Below are 15,623 nucleotides of genomic sequence, written 5' to 3'. Positions count from 1 at the left end.
TCTACATATCGTCATGTTATCATAACCCAATGTCAACGACTTATTTTTACATTGACATGAATGGCTTTTTGTATGAATAGCTTATTTCCTCAATGCTGATCCCATGTTTCCATTTTTTTCGTCTTCCATTTTGCATCAGCAGGTACTATAAGGCCAGGACTTATGCACTTCTCCATGGGTTAGCAATGGTGCAGTGTGTTTGGTCCGCTGAAGGCTGAGAGTCAGCACATGTAGCAACATGATTCAGGGTCATTGTCAGCATTGAGTAACATATACAAGCATGCGTTTCTGGTATAGCGTATAATTGAACCATCATGCTAAAGCTCAGTTCTTTTGGAAATTGAACAACAATATATAACGAGCCGCTAAGGCATTTTTATTGGTGAAATATTCTGTGGCGTATTGAATTGATGCACTACCTTCCCCATTACTCTTTGATCATTTCTAAGTAATGCCTTCATGCTTTGCTTATTCTGTGGTATTTCTTTAAACCCATCAAAACACGGCCATTTCTACTGTGCATTCAGACTCCTTTCTTGAGTGCAGTGCAATAAGTTTGCACTTACAAAATGTTGTCTGTGAAATTGCATTGACGTTCTGTCTCTGAAGAGCCAGGAATGAGCATTGTAAAAGCAGAAGGGTACACTAAGATGGGTAGATATGACTGTAACGGCCGGGGTCAGTCTGGCTCCTGACACACACACACACACACACACACACACACAAGAAAGGTTGTGTCTTTGCTTGACCTGTGGGGATGACCACTAGCTCCCCACACTGGAGCCTGGCTGTGACTCTGGCCATTGAAAGCCCCCCTCCCCACTGGAAACCTGATCCAGCCAGTCCACCAACTGCTTCAGAACATCAATAATTAATTAGGGAACAGTTATTGGCCCCAAGGGTCAGAGAGAGAGAGAGAGAGAGAGAGAGAGAGAGAGAGAGAGAGAGAGAGAGAGAGAGAGTGGGAGTAAGGGCAGGGGTAAGAACTGGGGGAGTTGTGATTTGGTTTAATAAGTAACACAACACAGGCTTTGTTCTTCTCTCTTCCATTTTAAAACGACACGAGGACCCTTCTGTGTCCCTCTCTCTTCTCTTCAAAATTACAAAAAAAAAATACGAAAAACAAGCACATCCATCTTTCCAAAGAAAGTGTCCCTGTGAGAATTTGCTGTTGAGCTTTTTCTGACAATTGTTTTTCCATGCTGTGAGGACCACAAACTGATTTCCATTTGCCCTTTCATTTGTTTTATTGTAGTGGAGACAGAACTGTCAGAGATAGACGCATGACACCAACGCTTTAAGAAGTCTAAACAATGTCTTACAACACATTTGATACAACTATTTACTTCCATGGTATGGCTGGACAGTAGGAGATTGTTTTGGCCACATTGTCACAACTTTGTTCAAAGACATATTGCGTATTCTATTTTAGTCGTTTGTCGTGTTTAAACTTTAGTCATTTGACAGAAAATCAATCAGCAATTTTGGAATTGAGTAATCATGTAAGTAATGAAGAAAAGAAGTCCAAAGTTGACAGGTTCCAGCTTCTACAATGTGAGGATTTACCTTTATATCAGTGCCAATTGAATATTTTGGGGTTTTGGACTGTTGGTCAGACAACACAAACAATTGTAAAACATCACCTCGGGCTTCAAGAAATGATGCTTTGTTTTTTCTCATGCCACTTTTTATGCGGGTTTTTTAGGCCCTCTGTAATTAACCAGGATACTGAGATGAACATTATATTTCAATGTCCAGTCAAGGAGCAGGCTGTGAGATATTGTTATTGATAAAGTCTTCCTGTTAAATAAAGGATTTGATAACTCCTCCCCCTGTCCTCCTGTGTGTCCCATGTCACTCTCTGATGTTTTTACTGTGGAAATTGATTTGACAAGTCACGCTTTTCTTTTACTAGTTGAGTTGTGTCCACAGCAGTGCTTTTTTTATTTTGTATTGACACTGTGTGTAGTGCATCTATCTCTCTTGGTTTCTGTAGGTGGTGCTTGTTTCTCTGGTGGCTGCTCACTCTGCCTACCCAGTCCTGTCAAACCTGTTCTTTATTTATTCAACTTCAATTATACACACAGCGATCACTACTTCAGAAGCAGCTGTAAGAACTGTGCAGACCTCATACTTTATAAGGGGAAAGTGTGTGTCGGGGTGGCTGTTGGTAAGACAAAGTGTCAAACACCAAACTACCTTCATCAGGGGTGTATGAACACCTGCCACGTGTGTGAGACTGTGTGTGTGTGTGTGTGGACAGAGACAGGAACACCTCCTGTGCTCCAGATGTGGACTTGACAAGTTTATTAGCCATTCCTGTGTTAAACAAACCCCATCCCAGAGACAGAGAAAGGACTGATTCTACACATTAGGCCTCATTTTGCACGCCTGCTTATTCAAGCCTGCAAGAGCCCCATCTGTCTCTGTCTGTCTCTCTCTCTCTCTCTCTCTCTCTTTATAACACGCAGACACACGCCACACAGTTTCTCGCTCACACACTCTACTGTACACTCTATTTTTCACACATACTGTCACGCACATATTCCCATATGAGAGAAAGCGAAACATGGGATTTCTGTTTTCGATGGACTGTTATATCTGCCCATGGCTTTAACAATGAGACAGTCATCACATGTAGGAGCTGATATTTGAGCACAACATAACAGCTGGGACTGACTTCAGCCGACACATATTGGTATCGGCTGTGAAAGTCCGTAACACACTTTAATGAACTAGTTGTCAGTCATGATTTTCTTTCACAGGCTAATGTATATAAATAGTTAATGGCAATATGTAATTCCATACTTTGCTGCCCCAGACTGCTTCAGCTTACTGATATTCCTCTGTGATGGCTTTACACGTTGAAAGATAATCATTATGTAGAAATTAAACATTAAATACTTTCATTTTAGAGATTTTGAAAACTAGACAATAAAATAGACGTTGACCATTGGGACACAATATTGCAAGCTTCAAAATATCAAATGTCAGTATTGTCGTGCTATCATATAAGTGTGTGTGTTTGTGTTTGTGTTTCCTTAGCGATGCCCCCAGGAAGTCCAGGCCCGATCACCCGTCACGAGTCGTCAGACAGCCTGGCATCAGACCACAGTGGGCAGGAGGATGAGGAGTGGCTCTCTCAGGTCAGACCTCTTAACCAACATTACAGTTACGTTGAGTTAGTCCGTGTCAAGCAGACAAATGAGTGACCTTACCTGACTCTCCTTGAGATCACACCCAGAGCTCGGTTGCTGTGGTCTCATGGCTTACTTTGTTGTTTTGGCAAAAAGAATAATTCTGATTCCGTAAAACAACATTAAGAGTTTGACCGTGACTGTTTTGATATCAAGGCTTATTCTACAACACAGGGTTGCACAACAAAATGCAAGTTGTAGTCCCTTTATGCTACACAAGAAAAAACAAAAATATAAACATTTTGTTGTGGTGGAGTAGAGGATGAGTTAAGGTGTCGCACACCCTGAGGGAAGAAGCTGCTCTGTCGTCTGGTGGTACAGCAGTGGATAGTCTTTTAATACCCTTTGGGCTCTGTGCAGGCACCTCACCTCACCAATCCCACGATGCTCTGTAGATGGGTATCACTGATGTTCTGGGTGGTTTTAATCACTCACTGTGGAGCCCTCCTGTCCTGTCAGTCCTGTTTGTAATGTTTCCTTTCAGGATGCTTTATATTGCTCCTCTGTAAAAGGTGATGTGTTTATTTGCCTGTGTCGTTAAAGTCACCCAGCTGGTACCTCCACAAAGTGCTGTCCCAGTAAATGTTTATTTATTAGGGCCCAACACAGTCAAAGAGCGGTGTAATGAGGGCTGAGCACATAGGCACATGCATGTGTGAATAATGGGCACTGACTGTGAGCAGCCAGTGATCAGAGACTTTGGGTGTTAACTTAAGGCCACGCTTCTAATAGGCTTGTTGCTCAGATAGGTATATCCATATGAAATACAGGCATTTTTCCATCTCAATTATGACAGCTGGTTAGTAAGAGAATTCCCAATTCTGACCAAATAGACCAAGTAACTCAAAACATTAACGTTAAGACTTTTGAAGCAAACAGCTGTTTTTTTAGCAGGGACTTACCGTGCTTCCATCCAAGGGGACATGTTTGCTGTTTGATTTAAGATTAAAGCAGCTCCAATCAATATTTTACATAAATGAAGATCAAAAAGTCTATTCGAAAAATGTGTAGTTTGCAGCGATGAGCCCACATATTGTGGTCATCATCACCCTCAGTTGTATAGGTTTTTTAAGCCTCTTTGGCCTCTTCTTCACTATTGCGGTGTTTTGTCCCCAACTCCTCTCTCATTCGAGTTTTATCCAACTGCAGCAGAAGCTGTCAGCTGGAAAAGTTCTCATAAACCCACTGGGAATTATCTTCCCAACACTAAACAGCAGGCAGACAAATGAAGAGATGAGCTGGTGAACATAGTGGAGCATTTAGCAGCTATAGGCTCGCTATGGACTATTTCACTCTGGAAATGACATTTGTCCAAATGAATGCTTATGTTACTCTGTGTCAGGCTACTGTTTGCTAACACACTAGCTCACCACTTTATAAGGTTGGCCTGTTCCACTGCCCCCAATTTGCCAAACTGCATTGATTGCAAGTGTAAGACATTATCTGGATTTTGAAAACTTTGACATTTTGGGAAGACAAAATTGCATTGTTACCAAGTGAAAAGTAGGCCTGCTGATATCAACTTCAAATACCCGATCTGTCACTGCAAGGATTCTGTCTTCGATGTATTCTACCTCTACATTCGCTTCTCTATTTATATTTACACAAAGTGTTTGGAACTTAATTATTTGGACTCGAACACATTTACTCTTCTTGCTCAGTTTACATTACATTACAGTCATTTAGCAGACGCTTTTATCCAAAGCGACTTACAATAAGTGTATTCAACATAGGAATTCAAGAGAACTACTAGCCACCAGAAGTCATAAGTGCGTCTCCTTTTTTAAACAAGCATCTAAGAGCATAAACCAGAGCAAAAGTACAGTGCAGAAACAAATTTACGAATACAATAAGTGCTAAGTGGAAGGCTCACTTTAAGTTTCAGAAGACTACGCACTTTGTGGCTTCTTCCTAATCACAAGAAGCATCCTACATTGTGCTGAAATGTTCACAGTATTTGTTCAGGCCATGTTAAGAAGACCCAGAACACACACCCTGGTCTTTTCAGCTTGGTTAACCCTCAATGCACTCATCTCTGGTGTCGGCAGGTAACCCACTACATTTTCACCATCAATAATTCCACTGCATGCACAATTGATTGGTTAAAATGCACCCCACTTAGCTTGCAGAGGCCCTCGTCCATATCAGCCATGATAGCTTGCCAGGAGCAAAACTATCCATTGCACTAACCTAGATTTTTGGCAACTTCCTGTCAGAGCAAGGGTAGGGATGTGTTCCTCAGTGGTTGGAGATGTACCAGTACACCTCTTTATACCTTAGCGTGTACCTAAGATGGTGTGCTACCAGTTCTTGAAACATCTCAGACTATCAATGGCTTTAGGATGGAAGTACCAAAGCAAAATAAAACAAAGGTTTATAGACCAGGTAGACACTAGGGTAGTTTCCCAATCCTCCAAATGTTTTGGAAAGATGAGGACATATCAAGCAGGAGAGCTTGGAGGATTGTGAAATGCTGAATACATATCGGCTATGTTGAATTAGAGTCTGAGTACTGCTTTGTGGATTTCATTAAATCATATCAGTGGCCTTCATTAGATTATCAGCAGGCATTTTGGTGTTGAGTTGGGATTTAGGATTGATTGGCTATCCCCTAATGAAATGTGAGGTTTTCCTCCACGTCACTGCTTCAGCTTGCTGTGACATTGTGCCATTTACTGCCTGTCACTGTTAGCTGCTCTTCAGCTGGCTGTCAGTGGACAACGGAAGCTCTTGTCCTTACACCTCCAGACCACCTCAGGTCGCTACATCTGTCAATTGTGATGTACTGGAAAGGATGTGACGTAGCTCAGAGCAGTTGATGGATGGTAAACTTGGTCAAGGTTCTGTCCTGATACATGCGTTCTAGGACACTAGGCATGACGAGGACACAGCAGCATTTGTCCCTTCATTGTTAACGTGTAAAGTATTAAATACCAAATACTTTTCTTTTTTTGAAAAAACTAATTGATGGCTTGTGCTGCTGCATATCAGTTTTTAAATATCAACCGTCAAGCCATAACACAAGTCGATGAAAATGATAATATTGCACACAGTGAAGGACTCCCAGAAATGTACTGATGCATCGTTGTTGTGACCAATGGTGCCTGTTGGCTATAGGTTGTAGGAATATTGTGAGACAATGGAATCAGTTGCACCACTCGTCATTGTAACACTGGCTAGAACTCGTGTCCAGTGCAGCAAGTTATGATTTGTTATAACAAGAATATCAGGATGTTAAGACCTGTTTGAAAACATGCCCATTCTTGGACTGCATTAACCACAGATAGTGTACCACTTACTGTAAGTATTACAGCCCTAATACATACTGCCACAGCCTAACAACATAATGCCTACGTGCTTTTCAGATTGTTTAACAACTTCTGATATCGCCAAATATTACATAGCCAAGACTTTGACATTCGCTGACATTGAGAATCGCTTCTAAAATAGGAATAGACTTCGTTTTTTTTAAACATAGTCCGGACGACCCTTCGTACAACCTAATTAATTTGAAGCATGCAGAGACCTTTCCAGTCATTGGACCACTCAGCTAAAACCACCGTAAATGCATGCACCTGGCAAAGGCCGTAATGGTAAATATGAGGCAACATGTCATCGGCTCTGTGCGTTGAGATTACAGGGGAGGGGGTTTATGGTTGACACTGGACTGTAACATCTGGGACTTCCATCCTACTGCAAAGAGAACCCACTGGCAGCTGTCCAGTTATGCGGCTGGGCGTGACATTGATGGTGTTAACTGGCAAAGCAGACACACACACACACAAAGTTACAATCATCCTACTTCCTTCTGTGGCCTAATTTGCACAGCTGTGACAGACTTCCTACATCTAAGCCTGTATATGCGTAGATGTGTATAGACCCAGAATAATTAAGAGAGTGTAAGCTCTCACTCTTGTCTGAGATGTTGGCACGTGGCAGCGAGAGATGGAGCGAGACTGTGAGCTGATTTCTGGGCAGAGGTGAGAGACTAACACGTACAAAGTAAAGATAATGAAATGTGAACAGTGAGACACCAAGTGGCGTGTTAAGTGCTGCAGGGAGTTGAAAAGTCAAAGTTAGCGTGGGAGAGCAGTGAAAAGTGGGAGTGTAAGGCAGGAGATGGTTAGTCAGTACATTCAAGCCAAGAGGAGATTGAGACTGGAGCAGGCAGTAATAGTCTGAAGTTTGAGTCACCCACTGCGTATCCCTCTCTTATCCTACTTTCAGCCAGGATGAGTGCCACTCAGCTCAGGGGCCCCTGGACCGCCTGCCATGCCAGCGCCGTCTTATTCTCCCAGTAGGCCTTACCTCAGCCTCGCTGCCATGCTTTTGCTAGTGTCACACTTTTATTAGCCCTCTGGGAAGGCTTCCCATCATGCCGACAGCACTCCCAGCAAACACAAGACCCTGACCACTTCTGACAACTTCCTCAGACTTTTTAGTGGTGCAAGAGTACAGCGAGCTTTTAGTTGGATGTCATGTAACAGAGTTCATGTGAGTACTGTATAGGGTGAGTATTGGTGGATAGATTGACACCAAACCACCATGTCAAATCCACTCAGGGTGACTCCTCAGGATTACTTCCAGGACTATATCCTTGACGAACTGCCAATGGATTAGTGGAGGAAAGTATGTTTAAGAGAGGTGCAGATGTGTTTTGGGTGGAAATGTATGTCTGTTTCGACGGGCAGTCCTCCCGTTTGATAACTTAACGCACCAGATGGCTTGTTTACACACTGGACAGAGCCGTCATTGGAAACAGTTCGGAAAAGGACTGGCACTTTCCAAACGTACCTGGTGATTGGATGAACCATCTGTCAGTAAAAGTCTTGATGAAGCCGGTCCAGAGAAGAGCAAAGACATATTTTCCATGGAGAAAAGCCTTCAGTGTCATTCTTTGCTCTGCTTTCAATGAAGAAATGCTCTCCAGTTGCTCTCCAGTAACTGAAGCTGCCAGTCACAGGACGCTCACTGGTCCGGTCACTAACGCATTACTTCAAGCCTTTTTTTGTGATATGTGATCCTGTGATTCTTGCGTGATTTCATGATCACAATACATATTTCTCTCCATTCCTTACTAACCTTTACCATTGTATTCTCAGGTGGAAATTGTGACCCATACAGGGCCTCATCGGCGACTGTGGATGGGCCCCCAGTTCCAGTTTAAGACCCTTCACCCTTCAGGCCAGACCACAGTCATCTCCTCCTCATCCTCAGTGCTTCAGTCCCAGGGCCCCACTGATGTCCAACAGCCACTGTTGGACTTTGACACAGACGACTTGGACCTACACAGCCTGAGGTACTTAGAAAATATCAGTTAGAATACACCCTGTAGTAAACATCTTGGTTTAGAGAAGCATCAGCATAAATGTTGATGTACAAACGAGCACACCCTATAGTAATCAAAGCCTTTATACATGATGACATTAACATGTTTTTATATTCTCTGTACTCCTGACAGTAGAGTAAGCCACGATAAACCTATATGAAGCCAAGGAAAAGAAATAATACCGTGAAACCGCCAGAATCTTAAAAAATATCGTGATACACATTTTTGGTCATACCGCCCAGCACTAGTACAAATACACACTTTGTTATGTCCTTTTGTCCTTTTAGCAAAGGGGGTTTGTAAAGATATACAATTTTTTTTTTTTATACTAAAAAGGTTTACCAGAAATGATCCTTACAAGAGCATGTACAAGAATACTGTTGTCATAATCGTATATCTCCCCACAATTATCACTCAAGTGTAGGCATCACTAAAACAACAATCTCAGAACCCATCGGCTGTGGGTTTGAAGACTGATTCGTCTTTGGCGCCAAGGGGCTATGTCTGGGCTTCCGCTTCCAAAAAATAACAAAATGTACATATACTGAATGTGTGCAGAATCCAGCCGGTACGTTCAGAGCCAGTCAGCATGCCCGGCTCATCACGGCTGGTGGCAGATCGTAGAGGGCAGTCCAACCTCATGGACACAGGATCAGGTAGGAATCTTTTTGGCTTCTCTCTGGTGTATTTGAATACAACCTCATTACATTGCTTCCTCTATTTCATCCTTCTCCTACCTGTTTCAATTAGATGTTGTTCATTCTACTCCATCTACCTTACTGCAGTCTCTCATTGTCTGAAGCTGGTGTATCCCAGTAATCACAATGTGGTGCTGTCTACGTGGTCCATGTTTAGGTATATCTACATTCACAGTCAACACGACACATTTTCAAAAAGGACAGTGTCTAAGACACTAGTAGCAGGTAGCAGTCGATGCCGTTCCTTTCCTACTTGACATTTACACTTCCTGTATTGACCTCTCTCAACCACGTCGACTGACAACTGAAGTCTCAGTGTTACAATACTGTTTAATGAGGCAATGGAAAAGAAAACTAAATTGTCTAAATGTGCCTGATTACAGTTAATAATAATAAATAATGATACATTTTATTTGTATAGCGCTTTAAAAGGTACTCAAAGACACTTTACATGGTACAGAAATAGAAGATGACATCATAACAGTAAGGAACAACAAGAAAAAAAGTACGATGATGTAGGCGTTGTACCATCTTACCTGCTTTACATGTTCTAACCCTGATTGGAAGGACTTAAATTACCTTGGGAAAGGGATGCAGAGGGAGTGGCATTGCTAAGACTTTAAAACTGCAAATGTTGTCATCATCAAATATTCTACAATGTTTTCCCATCTGAGAGGTCGTTAAGAGATGTGGTGAATGACTTGTTTCGAGGTTGTACCTAAAGGAAGTCTGCTCCGCTGAAATCGCAGCGCAGACGAAAAATACGAGTCAACTCTAAAATAGTTCAAAACCTACATTTTTGTTATTATTCACTCTGTTATTTAAAACTCAATCCTCTTGCTTTGTATAATGCTGATATCTTATTCATCAGCATGATATCTACGAAGGACCTCGTATTGGGAATAATAATCTGTGTGGGAAATCTCACAATTCCTGTAGTGTGCTCATTTGCCCTGTAACCTGCAACCTGAAAGGTTGTTTAAATGCACACTAACCTCCCAGCGTCACACAACATCCTCCAACATGTGTAATTTGTCAAAATTGTATCAAACATGCTTGATAATACATTAGCAGTGTTCCTACTTAGACATGAACGTTTGCATTGGAAAACAATAATCTATAATTATAATTTATTCATATCCTGAGCATATTACTGCCTACTCTAACTACTATTTCATGTACTCTGTTGACAACCTGAGTTCAATGGTAAAGGCTTTTCCATTGCTGTTGTCTAACACCAGCAAAATCGCATCCGAGTGGATTATAAGTAGTCAGTCTTTTAGCTGCTTCCCACCATGCACAGCTGTGAGTGTTGCACCGCATCCATGTTGTTTTCCTTCCTATCGTTGTGTGCTCGGTGCCCTTATTCTGTAATTAGATAGACTGCGATTGTTTGAATAGGCCTGTAAAGTCTATCAGCCATCGAATGCGATTGATTTAGTTCCAAGTGATTTTGATGTCCCTCTACATGTCTCCTTTAATCTGGTTACGGTGTTAGGCTAATCCAATCACACACAGATGAGAGGATTTCCCCTTCAAAATATGTCTTTTACTCTCAAAGTATAATGCTGTTACATGGGTCTTGTGCGGGTGTGTATGTGTGTGTGTGTGTGTTATGCCTGGTATTTGCTGCCAGTGTGGGTGAGGGAACCATCACTTATTGCCTGACATTATGTCCTGCTGCCTTTTGTTTGATAAACGAGATTCAGGAGTGTCTGTGGCATTATCTGCTGTGTCCTGAGACAGAGACTTCACCCATCTGATCTGACAGATAGCCACCCCTGGCTTTTTTTCACTCCGGTGTCAACAAATATTTACAGCTTGTGTCACAAAAAGGTGTGTCACAAATAGTTTCACATATCTGGTAGGATGTTTTTCTTCGCACCCTTGCTCTGCTTTCCAACACATACCAAGAGGTGCTTTGCAGCACACACAACTGTAACAATGCACATGAACGTAGATATGGTTTGTTTACCACCTTTGTTATTTTCAACTGAACACTGACTAGTTTGGACATAGATTGTATATAAGATGGACGACATGTCAGACTTGTATACATAGATTGTATACATTGTTCGCTAGCTTAGCAACATCTACATTGACAGTCAGATTCAGTGTCAGTAGACACACAGATGACGTTTCTGTAACATGCATCGTGAGTCTGTGTCATAAAACATGCATCAATTTGAGCATAAATGTATTTATAGAGATGTTATGGTTAGCTCTCGCCAGGGGTGGACTGGCCATCGGGGATACCGGGGGGGAATCCCCGGTAGGCCGACGGGGTTTGGGCCGGTCTCTGACATCGCCGGCCCCGACTATATTATATGCTTCACAGAACACGTTCAATTTACTCTAATACCGAAAGTCAATAATCAGTGAAAACTGCATCAACAGTATAAACTGACATTATACTACTCCTCGCGATCCGAGGACGCCATAGCACGGCTGGACACTACGGTGCTTTTAAAAACTTTTCTCCATAACCGCGGTCTGCGCCGTGCGGTCGTGCCGGGCGACGGTCGGGGCGGGGCCGGCAGAGGTGCGAATGGCCGCCGTAGACCGGCGAAATACAGGGGTGGCTCGACTGTCACGGCGTCCATGAATCGAGTGGGCCGGTCTGACAGTAACTCCCGGGCCACTTTTTTCCCCCAGTCCGCCCCTGGCTCTCGCAGCATTCTAGCAGCTACCGTGGTGCTAACATCAGTTAAGCAGCTTGGTGGCTTCAACACTAACCAGCTGTGCTGTGCTTCAATTGGGTCGGTAAGGTGTATGGAAATAAATCCTAAATTGAGAGGTGGAAGATTGGTTTTGGATGCTGCCTGATACACAACATCAGCGTAATCCAATATGGGTTGAATGAGATGCAATGCAAGTTTCTTTCTACCAGTAAATGAAAAGCAGTTTCTGGATCGGTAAAGGACCCCAGTAGTTCATTTGATCCACGATGTAATTACTATGGTATGTTCATTTAAGTTCAGAGTCAGACTGAATGCCCAGGTATTTGGTGTGTTCAACAGTTTGAAGTGGCGTACCATCAACTCAGGCTATAACACATGAGTACGCTTTAGATTTAGATGTAATGCTTTAGTGTGAGGTTTAGTGTTATTCGGTAGTAATTTATAAGCTGCTAGCCGGTGTTGAAGGCTGCTAAAATCATTCTGCAAAGCTGATTCAATTTGTTTTCGATGTGCATATTACCGTATCGTCCACATAAAGCTGAACACAACATTCAGAACAAATTGAGGAAATGCAGTGGACCCAGAGTTGAGCCTTGAGGCACGCCTTGTTCTTGTACTAATGTATCAGATGCGCTTCCTTGAATGGCAACACATTGTTTTTCAAATACTTTTAACACAAAACAAATAACAGAAGTTCAAGTCTGCAAAGTGGGGATTTGAACATTTTCATGTGGCAGGTATTTCACGAGTCGATGAATAGATGTTGAATAGATGTTCATAAAAAGGGGACAAAAGAATGTGGGACGATTCAATAGCATCCATGCCAGGACCACCACTCCCTCTTGGATCATTCAAGGCACTCTGGACCGCAACAAGTGTTATCACTGCTTGATGGATGACATATTTATTTATTGCAGAACTGATGTAATATATGTGACACAAATTTAGGTTATACAGTATACTTAGTTATTTGTTATTTTTCATGTGGGTTTTGATTAAGATTTTCGTTTTCCATATATAAATATGTCTCAATAGAGACTAGAGTGTGCTTCAATAATTCTATACATGTTTTGTGTTTGTTATCAGTTATTGAATAAATAAAGCTTATAGCAATATATAATTGCATTGTGCATTTGTGATTCATTAATATTTCCAAGGCAGCGGTAAAGGCTGACCAGTGGGATCAAGTAGTTAAATGTTTGCTCCCACTTTCACCAGTTAAAGTACATCCTCAGGCCTACTACTCTTTCTTTCTCCTTCTTCTCTATCTGTATCCTTCCGTCTGTCCAAAGTCGTATTCGTGGTTCTTCTGTCTCCAGCCGTGTCCTCTGTGTTTTCAGTTTCTTTAATAACTGGTTCAGAGCAGCGAGAGGCAGGAGGACAGAGCCAGGCGTAGGGATGGAGGTTATGCTTATCAGTGTGCATGTGTGTGTGCGTAAGGAGGGTTCATTGTTGTGTCCTGCCACTGCCATGGCGCCGCCTCTTATCACACACACACACACACACATCACTTTTGTCTCACACTGTGAGGAACATGTCTGTGTGTGGCACAACTATCCAAAATAAGTTGAAAGTATTTTTTTTTTGATTGAAGGAGACAATTGATATTCAAATTAAAATCAAAGTATGTCCATTGATTTCCAGTTGTGCTAATAAGAACACAGTGCAACCTGATAACTGGCACAAAGTTGTTGAATTGAGGTTGACACCGTTCTGAGAATGTTGTAGCACTTTAGGTTTAACCAGTGGTGGGCCGTCAGGGCCAGCTAAGCCTTCTCTGCTGGCCTAAACACAATCACAAAGTTTTTTCACAAATACACTACATGTATTATAATTCGCTTATTTCTCATTGCACAGCTCCTGTCTTCCTCTGTTTCTCTGCTTCCAGCACAGCTTGTTTGAAGGAGAGCTTTTAGCTTTTATCCAATCAGATTCAGCCTCTATGTCTCTATGTAAGGAGAGGCCCGAGGTCCTCTCGGTAGACTTTGCAGATTAAAGTGAATGGGGACGATATTGTTGATTGTCATCGTCTTCAACCAATCATATCTTTAGTTTGACATGTTGGGCGTATTCTTTGACGTGCCACTGCTACCCAGGTAGCCTCCTAAGCACGTCAGCATTAACGTGCGCCGTGATTGGTCAGTGGGCCAGCGTGACTTTTGTCAAACAGGAAGCTAGCTAGCAGATCTTAGTGTTTAGTAAGAGTTCAGGTTGAAACATATGTAAGAGAAGCTATGACATTTTTAGCATTTTGCTTGCTGTAGATTCTTTCTTTTTTTACCTCGCTTTGTTTTTTTAACACTCAATGGCTGAAGGAGGAGAAACGGATTTCTGGAGAAGGACATTTCCAGAAAAGCTGGACATCGTATCAAAGGGTCGGTCAACCCCACAGCTAGCAGCCCTGACCCAGCATGGAAAAGGATTCGTACGAACGGTATTTCTGTCTGACAGTGGCGGAGAAGTGTTGCACATTTTATGGCTAAGAATATGTTTTATTTGCAACTGAGCTCTTGGTGTTTGGAGCTGTTTGGAGCTACGCTACGCTAACCATAGCGTAGCGTAGTCTACCATCAGTTAAACCGTTTCACTGATGGTATACTTTGATAACGGCAACCTTTTTGGGCTTGAAGCCATCAGACAGTGATATTTAATTCTTTCAGATTCATTCATTTGTATGTCAGTGAGTCCCACCTTCAGTGATTGAGTATATCGCATCGGTTCCACAGAGGGATGGGAGAGACTTCAGTGTGATCGCATATCAACTTGAAGTGGAAGCATATCACGAGGACATGAAAATGTCATGTCTTCAGAGTTTTGTGTGTCATACATGACAGTTGAATGTGATTTATTGCGTTCAGTTTGTGTGTTTAATATTTAATCTCTTATACATATAGGACTTGTGAAATGTGTTTATATATGTGAGGAATGAGCTTTCACAGACTACGCTATAGTACTATACTGTAGACACACACTGCTAATAAAGAGGTTTAAGTGTGGCCGACATGTGTCTTCCAGTAAAAGTGTTTCCTTCAGAGTCCTCAGGCCCAGTGAAGCCATAAAGCTTCAGTTTTCCCTACAGTGACTCACTTACAGTCAGTCAGTCTCCCCGGTGTCTGCTCCCATCTAATCTCAACCCATACACTCTGCTTATCTCTGCCTTCCCCGAGGTGATGGGACGCCATCTGCATGGAACACACACACACACACACACACACACACACACACACACACACACACACACACACACACACAGTGTGCTGTACAGTGCTTCCAGTCATTTCTTGACTCAGCATATCTGTCTGAATGGAGGGGACAGAGGAGCCCAACACCAATGCTACTGTCTCACTTTCCACCAGCTGCAATATACAGGATCAATATGTAGCTGTAATCAATACCCCCTATCTGCACCCCAAGCCTGCTTTGGGGTATGTGTGTGTGTGTGTGTGTGTGTCTGTGTCTGTGTGTAGAGGCGGCTTCAGTCCTAGACTACACAGTGGCATTTTGTGGCCCAGGACATCATATCTAGAAAGAAAGAAAAGGAGACAGACCTGAAAGAGAGATAACACTGCAAGACTGAAAGAAAGAGTATTTAATCCTGCGTGCACTGATAAACCTGCAGTCCCCCTCTACACTACTGGAGGTGTGTTTTGACTCTGCAAAGAAAGCCACCCTGCTCCAAAACAGGAAATACCAACAGAACCCTGTCCACAGCATCAGC

At 42.5% G+C, this 15,623-nt stretch overlaps 1 protein-coding gene across 1 annotated transcript in view; it reads left to right on the top strand.

Moving 5' to 3' along the window:
* The window catches only part of bcas3 (BCAS3 microtubule associated cell migration factor), a 374,328-nt gene that overhangs the window by 132,298 nt on the left and 226,407 nt on the right, over window positions 1-15,623 (top strand). Inside the window, exons 19-21 of the mRNA XM_079271901.1 lie at window positions 3,046-3,146; window positions 8,300-8,496; window positions 9,085-9,182. Coding sequence (XP_079128027.1) covers window positions 3,046-3,146; window positions 8,300-8,496; window positions 9,085-9,182 — 396 coding nt within the window. The remainder of the gene's footprint in view (window positions 1-3,045; window positions 3,147-8,299; window positions 8,497-9,084; window positions 9,183-15,623) is intronic.

Source organism: Melanostigma gelatinosum (assembly GCF_949748355.1).
Source record: "Melanostigma gelatinosum genome assembly, chromosome: 7".
In the NCBI taxonomy this organism is placed as follows: Eukaryota; Metazoa; Chordata; class Actinopteri; order Perciformes; family Zoarcidae; genus Melanostigma; species Melanostigma gelatinosum.
This window is presented reverse-complemented; position numbering and strand designations above follow the sequence as displayed.